Here is a 17,725-nt window from a genome sequence, read left to right as displayed (position 1 = left end):
GTAGCCTTTTCAGTAACATTTTCACACCACTTGCACTGCTGTGCTCAAGACGCAAAAAAATGCATTCTTCAAGAAATGTTTTTAGATGTTAGTAATATATATTCTACGTGGAAAAATGAAAGTCATTAAAAAAATATTAAATGGCACCAAAACGTATCAATTGAATTTGTTTCAATCAGCCCCTTAAGCCATCTAGCAGCAATGATATTATAAAAGGATGTTGCTGAATAGACAATGTGTCTAATATTTTTTTTTTCTTCTGACCATCCAATGTACACGTAGAACGGAGGATTCTCTGTCCATCGTGTGTGGAACTGTCAATTTGCACGTTCCTTTCACACATGTGCTCGCCAAACGGAACGGTGACGAGTGTTGATAGATTACCTTGCGCGTGCTAAATCATTATCTTTACATTTTCTCCTCCCCAGTATTGTGGGCATTTTGACAATCAGCATATATTTTTGCATTTTAATGAAGACAAAGACGCAAAATGAACTGCATGCCTTATTCTGCTCACTTAACAGACCCAATCCACTTTGCACACGTTTAGTAGATCAGTTTTGCTATCAAGTTTGCACATGTTTTAGTACACGCAAATCTTTAGTATATCTGGCCCTGAGTCTGCTTGTTTGTTATTGAGTAGAACTGCAAAATAGGCCATCAAAGTGAGGAATACTATTAAATTCAAGAATAAACTTCCATCCATCTTCTTCCGCTTATCTGAGGTCGGGTCGCGGGGGCAGCAGCCTAAGCAGGGAAGCCCAGACTTACCTCTTGTAATCAGTAATCAGTGACAGTGTCCGCCCCCAAAAAATAACATTTTATTCCTTGTTTAAAGGGGATATTCTATGATTTTTTTTCCCATTCTGTAAAAACACATCCTTGTGGTCTACATAACATGTAATGGTGGTTTTTTGGTAATATAATTTTGCATGAATTTTGTTTTACGGACCGTCTTCAAGCCGCCTTCTGACCGTCTCTTCAGAATGTGCTGTTTTGTAGCCGGCCTTTTTGACGCGTCAGATCCCTAAATGTTCTCCCTGTCAGCCATGTTGTAGTTTTTTGCGCTTTCATAGCGTTGGAACCATTCGCTACTCTGTATTAGAAATGGCAAGAGCGGAGAATGCATGTGCATGTACGAGCCAGTCTGCCCCACAACAAGAGGATAGTGAAGAAGAAGGAGCTTATCGACTACGACTACAATACACAAAAACCGAGGAACCACTGTACGTGATTTGAGTAGGTTTTGGGCCCGAGTGAGGGATCAGATCAGTTATGGCTTAGACTAAGCCATAACTGGGCTGAAAAAAACAAAAGGCATGGCCTGGCTAAATCAGGGCCCTAAGCAGAAATTTTATTGGCGGCCCCCATGACAACAAAAAAATTCACACATTTTTATTTCTGCGAAACTATTTGTCTTTTATTAACTAAATTGGAATTTAATTTGATGCATGTTTTGTACTAAAACAAATTTATGGGGAAAAAATTGTTTAGTTTTTTAGTGCCAAATAAGATTTTTAGCATAATAAAATAATACATTTACAACTTCGACCAGGGAACACTTGTGTCTGCTTTACAAGACCGGCACCAACGCTGCACATCGCGGGAAATGGTGAGAATCTGCAGGGAAATTCGCCATTTTATCCTTATCAGTGTCGGAGCAGGAAGGGGATAGGAATGCGGTAAATTTTCATATGAAGCCTCTTCACGCAAAATGGGTCCCCCCCTCCCCTCGGATCGAGGCTCTGCGCACTGTGCTTGATCTCCGTATAGGGAAGTGAAAAGTTAAATAGCTGTTAGCCATAGTGCTAAGGCTTTGCTACAGTCTTCACACAACGTATTACCGCACTAACCCGAATATAAGAAGGTATTTTTAACCCGTAAAAAAGGTCCAAAAAGTGGCATCGCATTTTATTCTTATATCCGTCAGAGACATGCAAGCCAGCCAGTGAGAGCTTTTCTTCCTGTCACTCACAAAAAAGTTACCCGAGTTACCCAATTTCAAAACGAAGCTGATCAATGAAGCACAGTTTTCAGGCAATTCAGAAATATGATATCCTTTTATATTGCAATCCACCAGATGTTAAAAATATAATTTAAAAAAGATACACTTTGTTTATATTATTTTATTTTTTTGCTCAACATAGCTTTTTACCAGTTGTTATTCCCTTGGCCTCAGTCTGGACCCCCTCTCCAGGGGCCCAGGTTTAGACCGATTTTTTTTTCTCCTGCCCCCCCGCGTCCCCCTCCTAACCCCCCTCCATTGTCTACCTGTATCACACCTTTTTTGTAAGGGGCGCCGGAAGTTGCCAGACCCGTCAGCGATCCTGTTCTGTCTCCCTGTAATGTTTGTCTGATCTTTAATGGGATTGTGCTGAAAATTTTAATTTCGCCTCGGGGATTAATAAAGTATTTCTGATTCTGATTCTGAAAAAGGGGAGTGGTCTTCTATTGAGTTTGGTGAACCAATAATAGAAGGATACTAATGTGAAATACACGGGCATGGACATTTACGAATATCTGTGTTTAGCAGGCATTTATCCAAACAAAAAAGACCGGGTACTCTCTGCAGTTGAGTACACCAAAGCACCTGCTGCCACTATTTGAGGAAATAAGATGGTGACATTGACGTAATAAGGGACAAAAAAAAAAAAGACCCATCTTTTACACGGTTAGCATTCATAATATCCTAAGAAACATCTTCACGGTGTGTCGATGAGATTTGAACAACCGCGTCATCAATTTCAAGAGCGCTGCTTATTGAAAGAGTTTGAACGTCACATCCTCCGGCAAACAAACATGGCGTCACTCGTAAAAATGTCAAGGCACTGGGTGATGCAACGGAGGACATGCAGACTGCAAAATACAACCACAATTCTGCGCACAGAGAGAAAACAATCAGGAAGGAAATCAACGAGATAAAAGACAACAAAGGAGGCGTACACTAGCTGTCTAATCGTTCTAAACACAACGGCACAATCAACTGCTTAGTTTGAAGGCATCCTTGTATCGCACACTCCGTATCCTTTCTAACGACAAAGCTGATGAAGGGATATTTAGAAGCAACACAACACAAACCAAAAGACACATAAGTGACCGCTTCAGCGGAGAATATTATGAAAATGATTACCAAATATATGTAAAGGAAATAACATAAGGAGTGAGACGGTCAAAAAAAACCATTAGGTACACCTGCACGTCTGGTTAGTTGTATCAAAATTGTTGTCCTTAGGAGAAAATAATGCAACATTTTAAATGAAGGAGGTTTATGATTGTGTTTTCCCTGGTTTTCATATTCATTAGTGATTATACTCCCAAACATTGTGTGTGTTATTTCGTAAAATCGAGTGCCCAAACGAAGAATCCTGCGCATTGGTGACTCAGTTTTGGTGGTCTTTGCAAAAATAATCCAAAGGGGGGCCCAAAGAAGTTGTGAGTACCAGCACTATGATGAAGGAGGGGAGAAACATTGCTCAATTCATGCAGAAGAAAATACAAAAGGGCTGTTTCACATAATTTCTGCATGTAAAACTATATGTTTTCTCTATAAAACTCATGAAATAAATTAAACTTATTATAATTGGATATACATGATTTTTTTTAACAAATCTGACCTGAAACAGCCAGACAATGTCAAGTATTATATGTTTGTATAAACAGCAAACCTTTGTTTTTTGCTGTTATTGTGGTAAATGCATTTACGTTAATATGTTCATGGCTAGACCATAAAAAAAGAAAAACTGTTTACGAACTTTTAAATGTTTTTCAACATAATGACACCCGCCTAGTCACCTTTACACTTATTTAACTCAATATATTAGACATAATAATAGAAAATAGGACAATATACTGTACTGACTTTATGAGCCATGCTATCATCTTGTGGCCAATACTACTTGTGTATTCATATTTGTAGTTCATTTAGCCATTTTATTCGTGAAAATGCTTAATCTAGGTCAAAAGCTAGTCAATTGCTAGCATTGCTAATGTCAGTAATGAACTAATTTTGCAGGTATACACCTCACAGTCATATAATTTGGTACTTGACAGTTGCTAAATGTTAACATGCTAAAATTATAACTTGCTATTTGAAACACGTTAACTGTTAGTGTGCTAACGCTAACCTGCTAACATTAACATGTTAGCTTTTTTAGATAACTTTGCAGGTATGCACTTCAGAGTCATACAACTTGGTACTTGACACATGCAAACTATTAGCATGATAAAGTTAGCATGTTGAAATAGTAACTTTAACATGTTAGCTTTCTTTGCTAATATTGCAAGTGTACACCTCGGAGTCATATTACTTAGTACTTGGCGCATACTAACGCTTAGCCTGCCAGCATTATAACTTGGTACTTGACACATGTTAACTGTTAGTGTGCTAACATTAACGTGCTAGCTTTTCAGATAATTTTGCAGGTATACACCCCAGAGTCATATAAAAATTGGTAATTGACACATACCGTATTTTTCGGAGTAAAAGTCGCACCCGCCGAAAATGCATAATAAAGAAGGAAAAAAAACTAATATAAGTCGCACTGGAGTATAAGTCGCATTTTTTGGGGACATTTATTTGATAAAACCCAACACCAAGAATAGACATTTGAAAGGCAATTTAAAATAAATAAAGAATAGTGAACAACAGGCTGAATAAGTGTACGTTATATGAGGCATAAATAACCAACTGAGAACGTACCTGGTATGTTAACGTAACATATTATGGTACGAGTCATTCAAATAACTATAACATATAGAACATGCTATACGTTTACCAAACAATCTGTCACTCCTAATCGCTAAATCCCATGAAATCTTATACGTCTAGTCTCTTACGTGAATGAGCTAAATAATATTATTTGATATTTTACGGTAATGTGTTAATAATTTCACACATAAGTCGCTCCTGAGTATAAGTCGCGCCCCCGGCCAAACTATGAAAAAAACTGCAACTTATAGTCCGAAAAATATGGTAACTGTTAGCATGATAACATCAACATGTTAATTTTAGCATGTTAGCTTTCTTAGCTAATTTTGCAGGTCTACACCTGAGAGCCACAGAACTTTGCACTTGACACATGCTAACTCTTCGCATTAAAATGTTGACATGTTTGCATGGTAACTTTAGCATGTTAATTTTCTTTGCTAATTTTGCATGTCTACTACACATGAGTCATATAACTTGGTGCGTGACACATGCTAACTTTTAGCATGTCAGCATGCTGATGATAGCAGGCAAGCTTTTTCAGCTAATTTTACTGGCACACGCTTTGAGGGTGTATATTTTGTGACTTAACGTCAGCAAAATAGCTGTTAGCCTTTCGTTCGACTTCAACGTTTCAGCATTCACACATTTTTTTCTTCAAATTGCATATTCTGGTAATTCCAATTATTCATCTATTTGGTAATTGGCACATGCTAACTGTTAGTATGATAACATTAACATGTTAACTTTGGCATGTTAGCTTTCTTAGCTAATTTTGCAGGTGTACACCTGAGAGTCACAGAACTTTGCACTTGACACATGCTAACTCTTAGCATTAGAATGTTGACCTGTTAGCATGGTAACTTTAGCATGTTATTTTTTTAGCTATTTTTGCAGCATTTACACAAAATTTATCTTGAAATTGCATATTCTAGTAATTCCAATTATTCATCTATTTGATTATACATGCCAGTATGATGCAATGCTTTACCCGCCTTGTATCGTGCAAGTGTACCCAATGAAACGTGTGTTTTAGTGACGTTACCAAAAAAAAGATACACATATCAAAGTAACCTTAGTATAGTTAATAAATAATGCATAGTACAACTTGGACCTCCACGTTATTGAAATCCATTATTTGCTTTATACCGTCATATTTACAGTAGATCAACAGAGAACAACATTCAAAAAGTGTTTCGAGAGAGGAAAAAAACGTTCCCAAGTCAGTTGAATTACACACAGAGCCATTCGATTAGTACAGTATGTTTTCATACACGTAAATACTAGATAGTTCATGTTGTATGTAACTATTTTCATGCTCATGCTTCTGCTGTTACAAGCAAGCTAGTACGGCTTTGCAAAGGCCACATGCACGTTTCCACTCGTCAGATTGGGGTCGTTCCCCCCGAACACCTGCACATATACTTTGCTCCAAATACTCTAAATGGAAGGTGGAACAGGTAGAAACATTTGTACTGCTGGCAAGTGACTTTTGTACTCATTTTCCTTCAATCTGCTTTTAATCGGTATTCAAATCACTGACAGGTTGAGTCTTTATCGACACATTTTTACATCCCTCCGTCGCTCATTAACACATCGCCATAAAAGTAGTGATAAACGACGCCGGTCGCAACAACTTGATAAGCTTTCACGTCGCAATTTCGACCTCTCGGCCCCGACGCCTCCCACACTCGGGTGCGGAAGTACTCAGACTGAGTTTTCAGGGTTTTGCCTTCAAATATCACCACGATTTGAAAGAAAACCACCGGAACGTGACTAAAAAGCAGACCTTGAGCTTTGAACGAAACGGGGGAGTGACGCATGATGTGGTATGCTTTGGATTGTGGTCTATTTGAAGGCAAAACGACGTCATTGGCGAAATACCACTGCACTTAAAACGTGTTAACCAATGTTTATCATTTAAATATTTTTTTTAAAGCTTTATCTTTGATGGTTTATACCTAATCTAGCAAAGTAGTATTATTTTACGACATGTACAGTAGATCCCCGCTATTCACGGGGGTTACCTTCCAAGACCACCCCACAAAAAAACACGAGTAATTGACACGTCAATAAAAATGTATATTCTTGACACTCTAACAAAGCCCTTCATTCTTCCAACACCCCTACTTTCTTAACGTCAACTATCTCCCCTGATTTTATACCGACATTTGCAATAAAAGTTATGACAGTAGGAAGGGCAGTCATACGGCTCCATTTGGCGCAGTTTACCTGACACATAAACATGACACATTGGAGGGGGGGGCACTATCGACTTTAGCCGACTCTTAAAATGTGTTTCGTGCCGTTTCTAACTTTGACCATACCTTCAGTTCTTATGCAGAGTGGCGCTTGCCGACATTTTCAGCAGACAAGCATTGCAATATGATTAACCCCTCCTCTTCCTCTCACACGAGATCCACCAATAAATGGGGCCACGTGAATACCTTCCCTACTGTGGATTAAATTCAGATCCAGGGTCTCTCCCGTTGTTAGCTCACGACGAAGGAAGCGCACAAGCTAAATAAATAGAAGCACCTGGTTGAAAGGGGATGTTTGCAACCTTCACGCTGATGCCTAGAGGGCGCTAATTTTCCAATTTGTTTCAAGCATTGTATGCCGCATTTTATATTTGTGGCAGCATCGGAGAAAGTTATGTGTAAGTTTCACTTTTGCATCTCATTGCCCATAACTGTGGTGCGTTAAAGGACCCTCGATTAAGGTAAGAACACAGAGTGGTCAATAGTCTTTAAAGACAGTGGGAGATGTAACTCCCAGGAGATACACTAGTAATATTATTAACATCATTGTAATGATGTATCAATATTATTATTATCCACTGATTATTATATTAGTATGTATATCAGCTAATCTCTACCTTACATTCTGAGGTAAAAAAATTAGACATGATAGGATTATAATCATATTTAAGTGAATACTTATACAATAACTTAAGTTATATTGAATTTGTTGGGATTTTTTTAAACAAAGCCAAATTATTAAAAGGGTGTATATCTAGATATGTTCTAGATATGTAAGGTCTGGGCGTTAAAACAATATCAATATCGCGATAGACACATAATCAATATCAATAAAAAATGCGTTCGATAAATAGTTCCGATATTTTTTCTTATGCTTTGTCAGAAAAAATATGGAAGTTGCAAAGCAAGGTTGGTTGCATGAACAAAGGCACTCGCTGTCTGGTAACCTTGCAAAACAGGAATTCATCAGTGAGCAATGGGAGTGACAGCTAACAGCCAATCACGTAACAGTATCAATTATCATTTTTGGTTGCGCCATCTTTTTGTCTTGTGTTTGATTCTTTGCATGGAGTGAGAAGAGAAAGTAAAACTGAGTGTTGCAGACAGCGAATAAATTGTGGATAGAACGGGGAAAAAAACCTCGACAATATATGAGTTTTTTGGATTTTTTAAAAAGAGACCATAGTCAGACCAATGTGGTCTGTAAATGATGCAAGGCGCTCGACCCCACTAACATCGTTAATACTACACCACCTTAGCCGCGCTCACCCTTTAGAGCACAGCCGTGATGTCTTGGCACTTAACCTGCAGAACATAGTTATTCTCAGGTTTCTCTGTTTACATTTTCACGTTATTTTTTAACACTTTATTAATAAGCATTTCATACATATTCTTTATTTATGCACCTTCATTTTAAAAGGTTAAAATTGAGTCTTCAATGTGATTTTAGAATTTTGTATACGTGTTTTCCATGCTTGTGTTGACATTCCTTTCCTTTTCTACCTTGATAACTGAGGGGATTATAATCAGGGGACAGTTACATTTTCACCCTTGTGTAATGTTCATATTGTTGTTACTCAGCCAGCGTTTGTGGGTCTGATGGACCCGTTGCATTTTGTGGCTTTTAATGCCTCACAATCAAACACTTTTATGTTCAAATACTCAACAGATGTTTACCTTATCCCAATAAACATCTGGGATAAGCTAATCAAACACTTTTATGTTCAAATATTGAACAGATGTTTACCTTATCCCAATAAACATCTGGGATAAGGTTATCAAACACTTTTATGTTAAAATACTGAACAGATATTTACCTTATCCCAATAAACATCTGTTCAGTATTTTAACATAAAAGTGTTTGATCATGAAGCATTAAAAGCCACAAAATGCAAAGGGTCCATCAGACCCACAAACGCTGGCTGAGTAACAACAATGTGAACGTTGCATGGAAAATTTATCTGCCAGTTTCTGCATCCCACAGGGATTCTTCTTTTGTGTTTCTGCACCTGCGGTTCCCACACAAGGTTGCAACATTGTTTGTCAACACTGTCTGCTCTCATTTTCCCGCACATTTGACCCTCTGATGTTCTGTGTACCTACACTGTGTCCTCCTCCTGTCTAGGCCTGCTGTGTGTGTGTGTGTGTGTGTGTGTGTGTGTGTGTGTGTGTGTGTGTGTGTGTGTATGTGTGTGTGTGTGTGTGTGTGTGTGTGTGTGTGTGTGTGTGTGTGTGTGTGTGTGTGTGTGGTACACAGAACATCAATTTCCACACTTCTATTAGCCCCGGGTCCAGTGGATCCGGACATCTTATATGTAATAGAAATGTGTAAGGGGGTTGTATGGCGTGTGGTCATTAAATAAATATGTATTCTGATATATGTTCTTCACAGAAAATGAGCCAAAGTCAGTGAGTCTCAGTTTGAAAAATTAATTAATTGTATCATTTTTCTTTCAATGAAAAATAAAAACGGGTCCCACAGACCCGAACACCACACAATATTTTTCTCCTGGTCCTTATTTACGATGTCATAAAAAAAATATCAGTTTTGATACGTGTTTTGAAAAAGCTAGCAAATCAATTGCAATTAGTTTTTTATTGCACGTAAACATGCCAAGGGTTTAGGTCCAGGGTGGGATTATGGCGGCTTCACAATTTGGTGCTGAGGCCCTGGACGTTCAGTAACTACGCCCAGGTGTAACATGTTTTTGTGTGATGTTAGCTAATGGTAGCAATTATTGAATGTATGACCATACTTGCCAACCCTCCCGATTTTCCCGGGAGACTCCCGAATTTCAGTGCGCCTCCCGAAAATCTCCAGGGGCAACCATTCTCCCGAATTTCTCCCGATTTCCACCCGGACAACAATATTGGGGGCGTGCCTTAAAGGCACTGCCTTTAGCGTCCTCTCTCACCTGAAAAGGAGACTATTATATATGTCTCCGTTATCCATAGGTTTATCTATAACCCATAAAGTAGGCAGGCACGGAGCTATTTCTCAGCGTGTGTACATTCCAGCCGGCACGTTAATACACTGACACACAACATCCGGATTCCCATCATGCATAGCTTCAAAACTACGGCAAGTAGTAATGTCCAAAAAACATAACAGAGACGAAGCAGAAGAACGAAGAATAGACATGGCGACGACGAGTAAGAAGAAGAAGTATGATTGGAAAAAATACTTTCAGTTCATCCAGGACAGCTCGAAGGGGAAGGGGTATGCTACCTGCACATTTTGTAGATCAGACTTCTCCACTTCTCCATTGAACACGGTGGCCGATAGTGATGGGATCGGCAGTTCTTTTGACTGTACTGAATCACTAGAATCAGTTCCTTGAATTGAGTCGTTCAAAAAATGTGTTCAACGAATCCCCCCTAGTACAGTACAGTGCAGACATTCGCGGTAGAAGCAGCAAATAGGGTGAACGTGAGTCCCTACACAGCTCTGTGCATGCAGTACACCAGGCAGTGAGTGACTGACACAGCGCCACAGTCAGCAAAGTTCAGTACGTGAACCTGAATCACTTCTGCAACAGCAGTTCTGTGTGCAGGTCGGCGAATTATGAGTCAGTCAGTAACAGCTTCCTCAGCGGCAGGTCTCGGTGTGTGTCAGTTCGCGAACGACACAAGCCCTCAGCACCCAATGAACGACGCGCACAGTGACTGAACGAGAGCCTCAATGTGACGTCCTCCTCCGCGACACAGTCAGTTCTCTGTGTCAGTAGGTTCGCGAGTCCTGATTCTGTCGTTCACTGAGTGATTCATGTCGTTAATCCGCGGTGAACGAATCGTTCGCTCAGTCCCTCCCCCCGCCCCCATGATGAGTAGCTGGCTGCGTCGTTCGCCGAAGTCGAGGGTTCAGTGAGTCACAGAATGCGCCATGGTCGCGGCAGAGCTCAACTGAACTGAGAAAGGAACGAATCAGTTCATGAAGTGATTCGGTTCAGTACGTTCACTCAAAAGATTTGTTCGTTCGAACGAATCGTTCGCGAACGACACAACATTAGTGGCCGAACGGATATACTCATTCATGAACGGATTATTTATATATATATATATATATATATATATATATATATATATATATATATATATATATATATATATATATATATATATATATAAGAAATACTTGAAAATATATACACCCCACTATCTCCCGAATTCGGAGGTCTCAAGGTTGGCAAGTATGTGTTTGACCCGCCTGAACACCAGACACATTTCTTGGGCTGATGAGAATGTTTTTATTACATATAGTTTGTTTATAATGTGAAAAACATAGACATTTAAAAAAACGATTAGATATGTTCTATTAATCCACTAATGCTACTATAAGCTAGCTGGTGGTGTTATATCTTTTGATTTGAAAAATGTCACAGCGAGCAAGTTGCAAACAACCCCTTTTAATCCCCAAATAGGTCTCACACACCTAATGAGCGCAGTTTGGATAAAAAAATGTACTCACCACTAACGAATGATAACAAAAGATGATCTATAGAACATATGGAATCCGAGTATGACTCAGCTTTTAGCCTAGCCGTCAAGCTAGCGCTACAACAGCACTTCTGTCTGCTCAGTGTTGCCAACTCCTCAGGTACGAAAGTCGCTATTGGCTGTCCTAAAAGTCGCTAGATGACGTCATCGCCTCATTTGCATATTGCATCGCAACGGACGCTGCAGGAAAGAAGAATAACGTCGGAGGAGAGATTAAAAAAGTGAGTTTTGAAAAATGCTCATTTGAATTAGAACTGCAATAGATTGTTTTCTTCTTTGAATTTAAATAAAGTTTGCTCTGCCTTGTTAGAGTAATTGTCAAGACTGAGTATCAAATCTGATCAAAAGACTGGAAGGTAATGAATGATGTGCGATACCACTGATTTTCTTTCCGATCCGATATCGCGTGAAATTCAGGCTGGTATTGGCGATATCGATCCGATACCGATACTTTGTGCAAATATACCTAATATGTACGTGTACGGTAAAATATAAAAAGTAGTGTATTTCAAGTGTTGCTGCTTTTGGGGAATCATCCTTAAAAAAAAAAAATCACAGGGCAAAACAAATGATACGTTATTCTGCACTGAATGCGTTATCTTATTCATATTCAAGGCTGTACGTAGAGACTCCTAATAGCCTATAATAAAAGGACACATGCTGTTTTATCAAACGAAGTGACTCATTTTAATTGCCAGTAATTAACTTTCTTAAACAAACAAATGACAGACTGAATGACTGAGCGTGCCGTTGCGCTTGCACATTGCGTACTTATCTAGGCGGAAGAAAAAATAGTTCCCACCAATCACATTGAATTAAGACAATATCTCAATGATTTAGTTACTTTCCACTGTGTTCCTGATAATAATTTACATTATCTCAATTAACTAAAGTATCACATTTTTTTTCTTCAAGTTAAAACTTTTGGAAGTAATATTCCAGCTTGCACTCGGAGCACCCATAATTTGTACTCTACAATGACAGGTGGCGCTGCTGAGTCAATTTAAGGCGGTCAGAGCTACGTTTTTTTGCGCATGGATGCTGTCGCCAAAAGTATTAAAAAAAAATAGCAGGGTGATGAGCAAAATGGCGGACAGAAGAAAGGGTGAACTTACAGGTTGAGCTTGTTTCCCTTCGTTGTAGATTGCGAAATATGGGTACTCCGAGTGCAAGTGTGGAATAATACTGCCAAAGTTTTAACTAGCAGAAAATCTTTTTTTTACTTGCAGAAAAGCATTTTTTAAACTTGCAATTCGTTCTTTTACTTACAGGAAAGTTTTGTTATACTTGCAGAAAATGGTTTCTATATGTGCAAAGCTTCCTTTTTTTTTTCACTTGTAGAAAATGTATTTTTTTTATGTGCAAAATGTTTTTAATTGAACATTTTTTACTCGCGATCTTTTCTTTTACTTGCAGAAAATAATGTTTATACTTGGAGAAAACTGTTTTTATAAGTGAAATTTTTTTTTTACTTGCATAATTTTTTTTATGTACAAAACGTTTTTTAATTGAAACATTTTATTTATTTATTTATTTTATTATTTTTATTTTTTATTTTTTGTCCTGTCCAGCTTCTCAGGCAACTCATATGGTTGATGTAGATGCCCATATCGTCTGTTCAGATTTACTCTACAAAAGAGAAGTGTAGGATACTTCTCTTGTTGCCTTATTTGTATTTGACTTTATTAATGTATTTCTATTATTTGGTGCAAAAAATATTGTTTTAAATAGAAAAAAAAAGTAATTTTTACTTGCAAATTGTTCTTTCACTTGCAGAAAATTGTTTTTATATTTGCAGAAAATTGTTTTTATACTTGCAAAGAATTGTTTAATACTTACAAACATTTTTTTTTTACTTGCAAAATTTTTGTTTACTTTCTAATCATTCTACTTGCAAAAATATTTGTGTACTTACAGAAAATGTAATCTGTTTTTTCTCACAGAAAGTTTTTTTTAAATGCAAAATGTTTTTTTTAATTGAAAAACTACTTTTTTCTAACTTGCGAGGTGTTCTTTTACTTAGAGAAAATTGTTTTTATACTTGCAGAAAATTGTTTTTATACTTGCAAATCTTTTTTTTACTTGCAGCGAATTGTTTTTAACTTGCAGAATTGTTTTTTTTTTTTACTTGCACAATGTTTTATAATTGAACAAAACTGTTTTTTTTCACTTGTGAATCGTTGGGCATGTTTATATTTGGAGAAAACTGTTTTTATAAGTGAAAATCTTTTTTTTATTTGCATAATTTTTTATTTATTTATGTGCAATACGTTTTTTAATTGAAAAAAATAGTTTTAAATAGAAAAAAAAAGGAAATTTTACTTGCAAATTGTTTTTTCACTTGCAGAAAATAGTTTTTATATTTGCAAAAAATTGTTTTTATACTTGCAGAAAATTGTTTAATACTTGCAAACAATTTTTTTTTACTTGCAAAATTTTTGTTTACTTGCTAATCATTCTACTTGCAAAAATATTTTTGTACTTGCAGAAAATGTAATCTTTTTTTTCTCACAGAAAATGTTTTTTTTTAAATGCAAATGTTTTTTTTAATTGAAAAACTACTTTTTTCTAACTTGCGAGGTGTTCTTTTACTTAGAGAAAATTGTTTTTATACTTGCAGAAAATTATTTTTATACTTGCGAATCTTTTTTTTACTTGCAGCGAATTTTTTTTAACTTGCAGAATTGTTTTATTTTTTTACTTGCGCAATGTTTTATAATTGAACAAAACTGTTAGTTTTTTTTACTTGTGAATCGTTGGGCATGAGTAAAAAAAAAAAAGGTGTTTGTGGAGTTTTGGCAGTAATTTCACTCCACAGATTGGGAAGTTGTATTGATTTATTTTAGCGTGAATAAAATCAACATTTACATTTTGCTCTGTAAACTATGGCGGAAACAGCGGGTATTTCATTTGCGGTCTGCTCTGACTGCAGCTGGGACTGCTGCGTGAGGCTACTGTCTGAAAAGGGGTTAATGAAAGCACTTGCTGCTTATTGAGGACGTTTACTGCAGGGAGAAAAGTGCTTTCATGACTCCAAAACATCTAAAAAAAAAGTCTGTAGATTTGTCGCTAATTGCTTGTTAACAGTTGGCAACACTGGTAGTGCCACGTCAATCTGCCTGACGGCTAGCTGTGACATGCGGTCGGTCCTAAGCTACAGTATTTATAAATGATTACTGACTCAGAATGAATGACAAGTATCATCTGCAAAAAATTAAAAAAAAAGACTGAAAAACAACTTATTTTTGGAGAAAAAAATACAACCAGTAATTTGTCAACAATAAAAAACTAAAAAACAATTTTGGGTGGATAAAAAATCTGCCAATTTGCAGGGATGTGAATGCTGAATGGCGAATAAGCACGGATCCACTGTACACTTGCTCGATTCTGGCTGAGAACGTAGGACATCATAATCCTTGACAATCATATAACAACTCCAAACCCTTGTGTTCGATTCCACAGCACCTCTCCATGTTTATAGCGCGAATACAAAAATAAACATGTTCCCACAACAAAATAGGATTGAAAGAGCTTCAGTGCGACATATAAAGTGTCCAGACGTAGGTGAAAAGCAAAAGTGGAAGACAATGTGTGTGAGAAAGGAGTGTTAATAATGTATAAAGCTATACAGAACATCTTTCATATTTAAACGAGGCTTCACTTATAAGTGACGAGCTTGCATAAATACATTTTGGGGGTGTCACGGCATACGCTGTATGGACAAAAGTCTTGGGACACATCTCAATGAAATTTGTCATCACAAACGATTGAACACTTGCGGGCACACTTTGGGAAGGCCCTATGTCTGTTCCCAATGCATAAACAAAGCAAGGGCCACAAAGGCATGCTTGGATGAGTTTGGTGCGGAAGCCCATAAATCTCGTACTGAGATTTTGAGCCCTCTCTCAGGTCCAACACCGGTGACCTCTGACCTCACAAATGGACATACGCCAGCTATTAACCTTGCATAGCAGCAAAAGGGATCTATATGAAGAGTTCATGCGCAAAAAAAAAAAAAAAAAAGCCATTTTGCGTATTTTTACTTGTGAGTACCACTAATTAGTTCACAGTACACCAATGTTTTTTAACCACTCATTAAATGGGCCGCCTAATATATCTCTTTCTCAGCTGTAATACACTTTCCCACCACTTGTGGCAGTAATGACAATCTCAAACAAAGAGAAGTCTAGAGCTAAAGTCAAAGAGAAATGTATTTTAAGCGCAAAAATGATGACTAAAATGCTGGCGCTGTATTCTCATTTGCACTCACATTTTATTGACAGTTTATTTAAAAGTATATGAATGTTACATCCATCCATCCATCCATTTTCTACCGCTTAATCCCTTCGGGGTCGCGGGGGGCGCTGGAACCTATCTCAGCTACAATCGGGCGGAAGGCGGGGTACACCCTGGACAAGTCGCCACCTCATCACAGGGCCAACACAGATAGACAGACAACATTCACACTCACATTCACACACTAGGGCCAATTTAGTGTTGCCAATCAACCTATCCACAGGTGTATGTTTTTGGAGGTGGGAGGAAGCTGGAGTACCCGGAGGGAACCCACGCAGTCACGGGGAGAACATGCAAACTCCACACAGAAAGATCCCGAGCCCGGGATTGAACCCAGGACTGCTCAGGACCTTCGTATTGTGAGGCAGACGCACTAACCCCTCTCCCACCATGCTGCCTTTCTAAAAATATATTAATGTTATTGTTCATTATTCATTTACCGTAGTTTAAATGTATTTATTTTAGCACTGCTTAATTGTATGTAAATTAATTTTTTCTCAGTTTTTTTGAGTCCCTTCTTTTGCAGTTTATTTGATTAGTATATATTTTTGCAATCGGCCTGACCTAAGAATTGATAATAATATTTGTGATGAACACATGCTTTCATATCATTTGAAAGGGTTAATCCTGTTATACTAATGCTATGCTAGATAAAATTTTAGAATACGATTAAATTCAAGAGTAAGATTACTAATTTAGTGGTGATATTTAAGTGGGACCCTCTGTAGTGGAAAAGCTTGGCCCTGAGGTCAAAAAGGTTAAGATTGAGAACAACCCCTAGTTTACACCATTGTCTACCGGTAGGTAAAATCGAATTTTCCGCAAAAGCGACTTATCTTCTTTCGCATTTAACTGCTGAATATTCCGTTTTACTTCAGAAAGTGACAAGCGCACATGTTCACTCGTTTCGCGTCTGTTTTGATTGTAACTAAAATAAAGCATCAATAATGAGTAACTTTGATGAAATCTGTGAGCGGATGGTGCCCTCGCCGAGTTGGCGCAAAAAGAGACGCTGTCCTGATAAATCTGTGGGAGTAAGAAAGGTCGACAGTGCGGTGGAAAAAATTGCCTGTGTACATAAAGCACAGGATATGTGTGTAGCGCCTACTCTCTCCAATGATGAACTGAATCATGTGTTTATTCTGCTGTTGCTGTCTTTTGATGCAGCAGTCAATGGTACAATGTCGAGATGCAGCGGTCAGTGTAAGGTGTTTGTTTGGACGGAATGCATTTATTACAGTGAAAAAAATGATCTGTTTTCAGGGTACTCTGTTTTTGCAAAGAAACGTTTAGACGTATGTTTTTGCTGCAAAATTTGTACAAAATTTCAAAAATTAAATTTTTGTGATAAAAGTTCAGTTTTCAAATGGAGACTATCATTTTGGTCGTTAGGAACGATCCAATTGCAACCCGCATCATCAAGATGGCTTTTTCATCAAAAAGCGCTACAAAAAACATTGATTTCCCCAAAACAAGGACAATCGGTTCTTGCACATTAACTCTTCATATTTTCTTGTAGGTCAGGGGTGTCCAAAGTGCGGCCCGAGTCGGTTTTTCTCATGTAAAAACTAAATTAATTCATCATCAGAGATATTTACACTATTTCGGCGATAACAAAAGCTAAGGTTTGCTTCCAATAACTTAACATAGCTTGCCCTTCATTGCATTGTTTTTTGCAGTATTAATGTACAAAATGTATCAAAGTACCGTCCCTCGTACATATTCTACAATTTTTTGGCAAGTTTGGACACCCCTGCTGCAGAATGGGCCGCTGTCCCAATACTTTTGTTCAGAAGGTGCATTCCCACTCCGTAAACTCTTTGGCATCCAGTTTCAATCTCATGTGACCACACGGTTCATGCATGTAAACAAAAGGTCGCCTCATAAAAAGCCTCGTTCATCCAGGCCTTTGGCTGTCACCGGGTTCCATTTTGCAGTGGGCTTATTGCTCGTATTGCCTGGGAAA

At 37.8% G+C, this 17,725-nt stretch overlaps 1 protein-coding gene across 5 annotated transcripts in view; it reads right to left on the bottom strand.

Annotated features, from left to right (window-relative positions):
• Window positions 1-17,725, bottom strand: part of usp53b (ubiquitin specific peptidase 53b) — a 127,972-nt gene that overhangs the window by 17,397 nt on the left and 92,850 nt on the right. Inside the window, exon 17 of one of the 5 annotated variants that reach the window (XM_061983982.1) lies at window positions 11,082-17,717. The exons of the other annotated variants lie outside the window; for them this stretch is intronic. Within the exon in view, the coding sequence (XP_061839966.1) occupies window positions 17,641-17,717 (77 nt within the window). The 3' untranslated portion in view covers window positions 11,082-17,640. Of the gene's footprint in view, window positions 1-11,081; window positions 17,718-17,725 lie in introns of those variants that run through there. 5 annotated transcript variants of the gene reach the window in all.

This window comes from Nerophis lumbriciformis, linkage group LG25 (genome assembly GCF_033978685.3).
Source record: "Nerophis lumbriciformis linkage group LG25, RoL_Nlum_v2.1, whole genome shotgun sequence".
Lineage (NCBI taxonomy): Eukaryota > Metazoa > Chordata > Actinopteri > Syngnathiformes > Syngnathidae > Nerophis > Nerophis lumbriciformis.
Note: the sequence above shows the minus strand (reverse complement) of the source record. Positions and strands in the feature narration are given on the sequence as shown.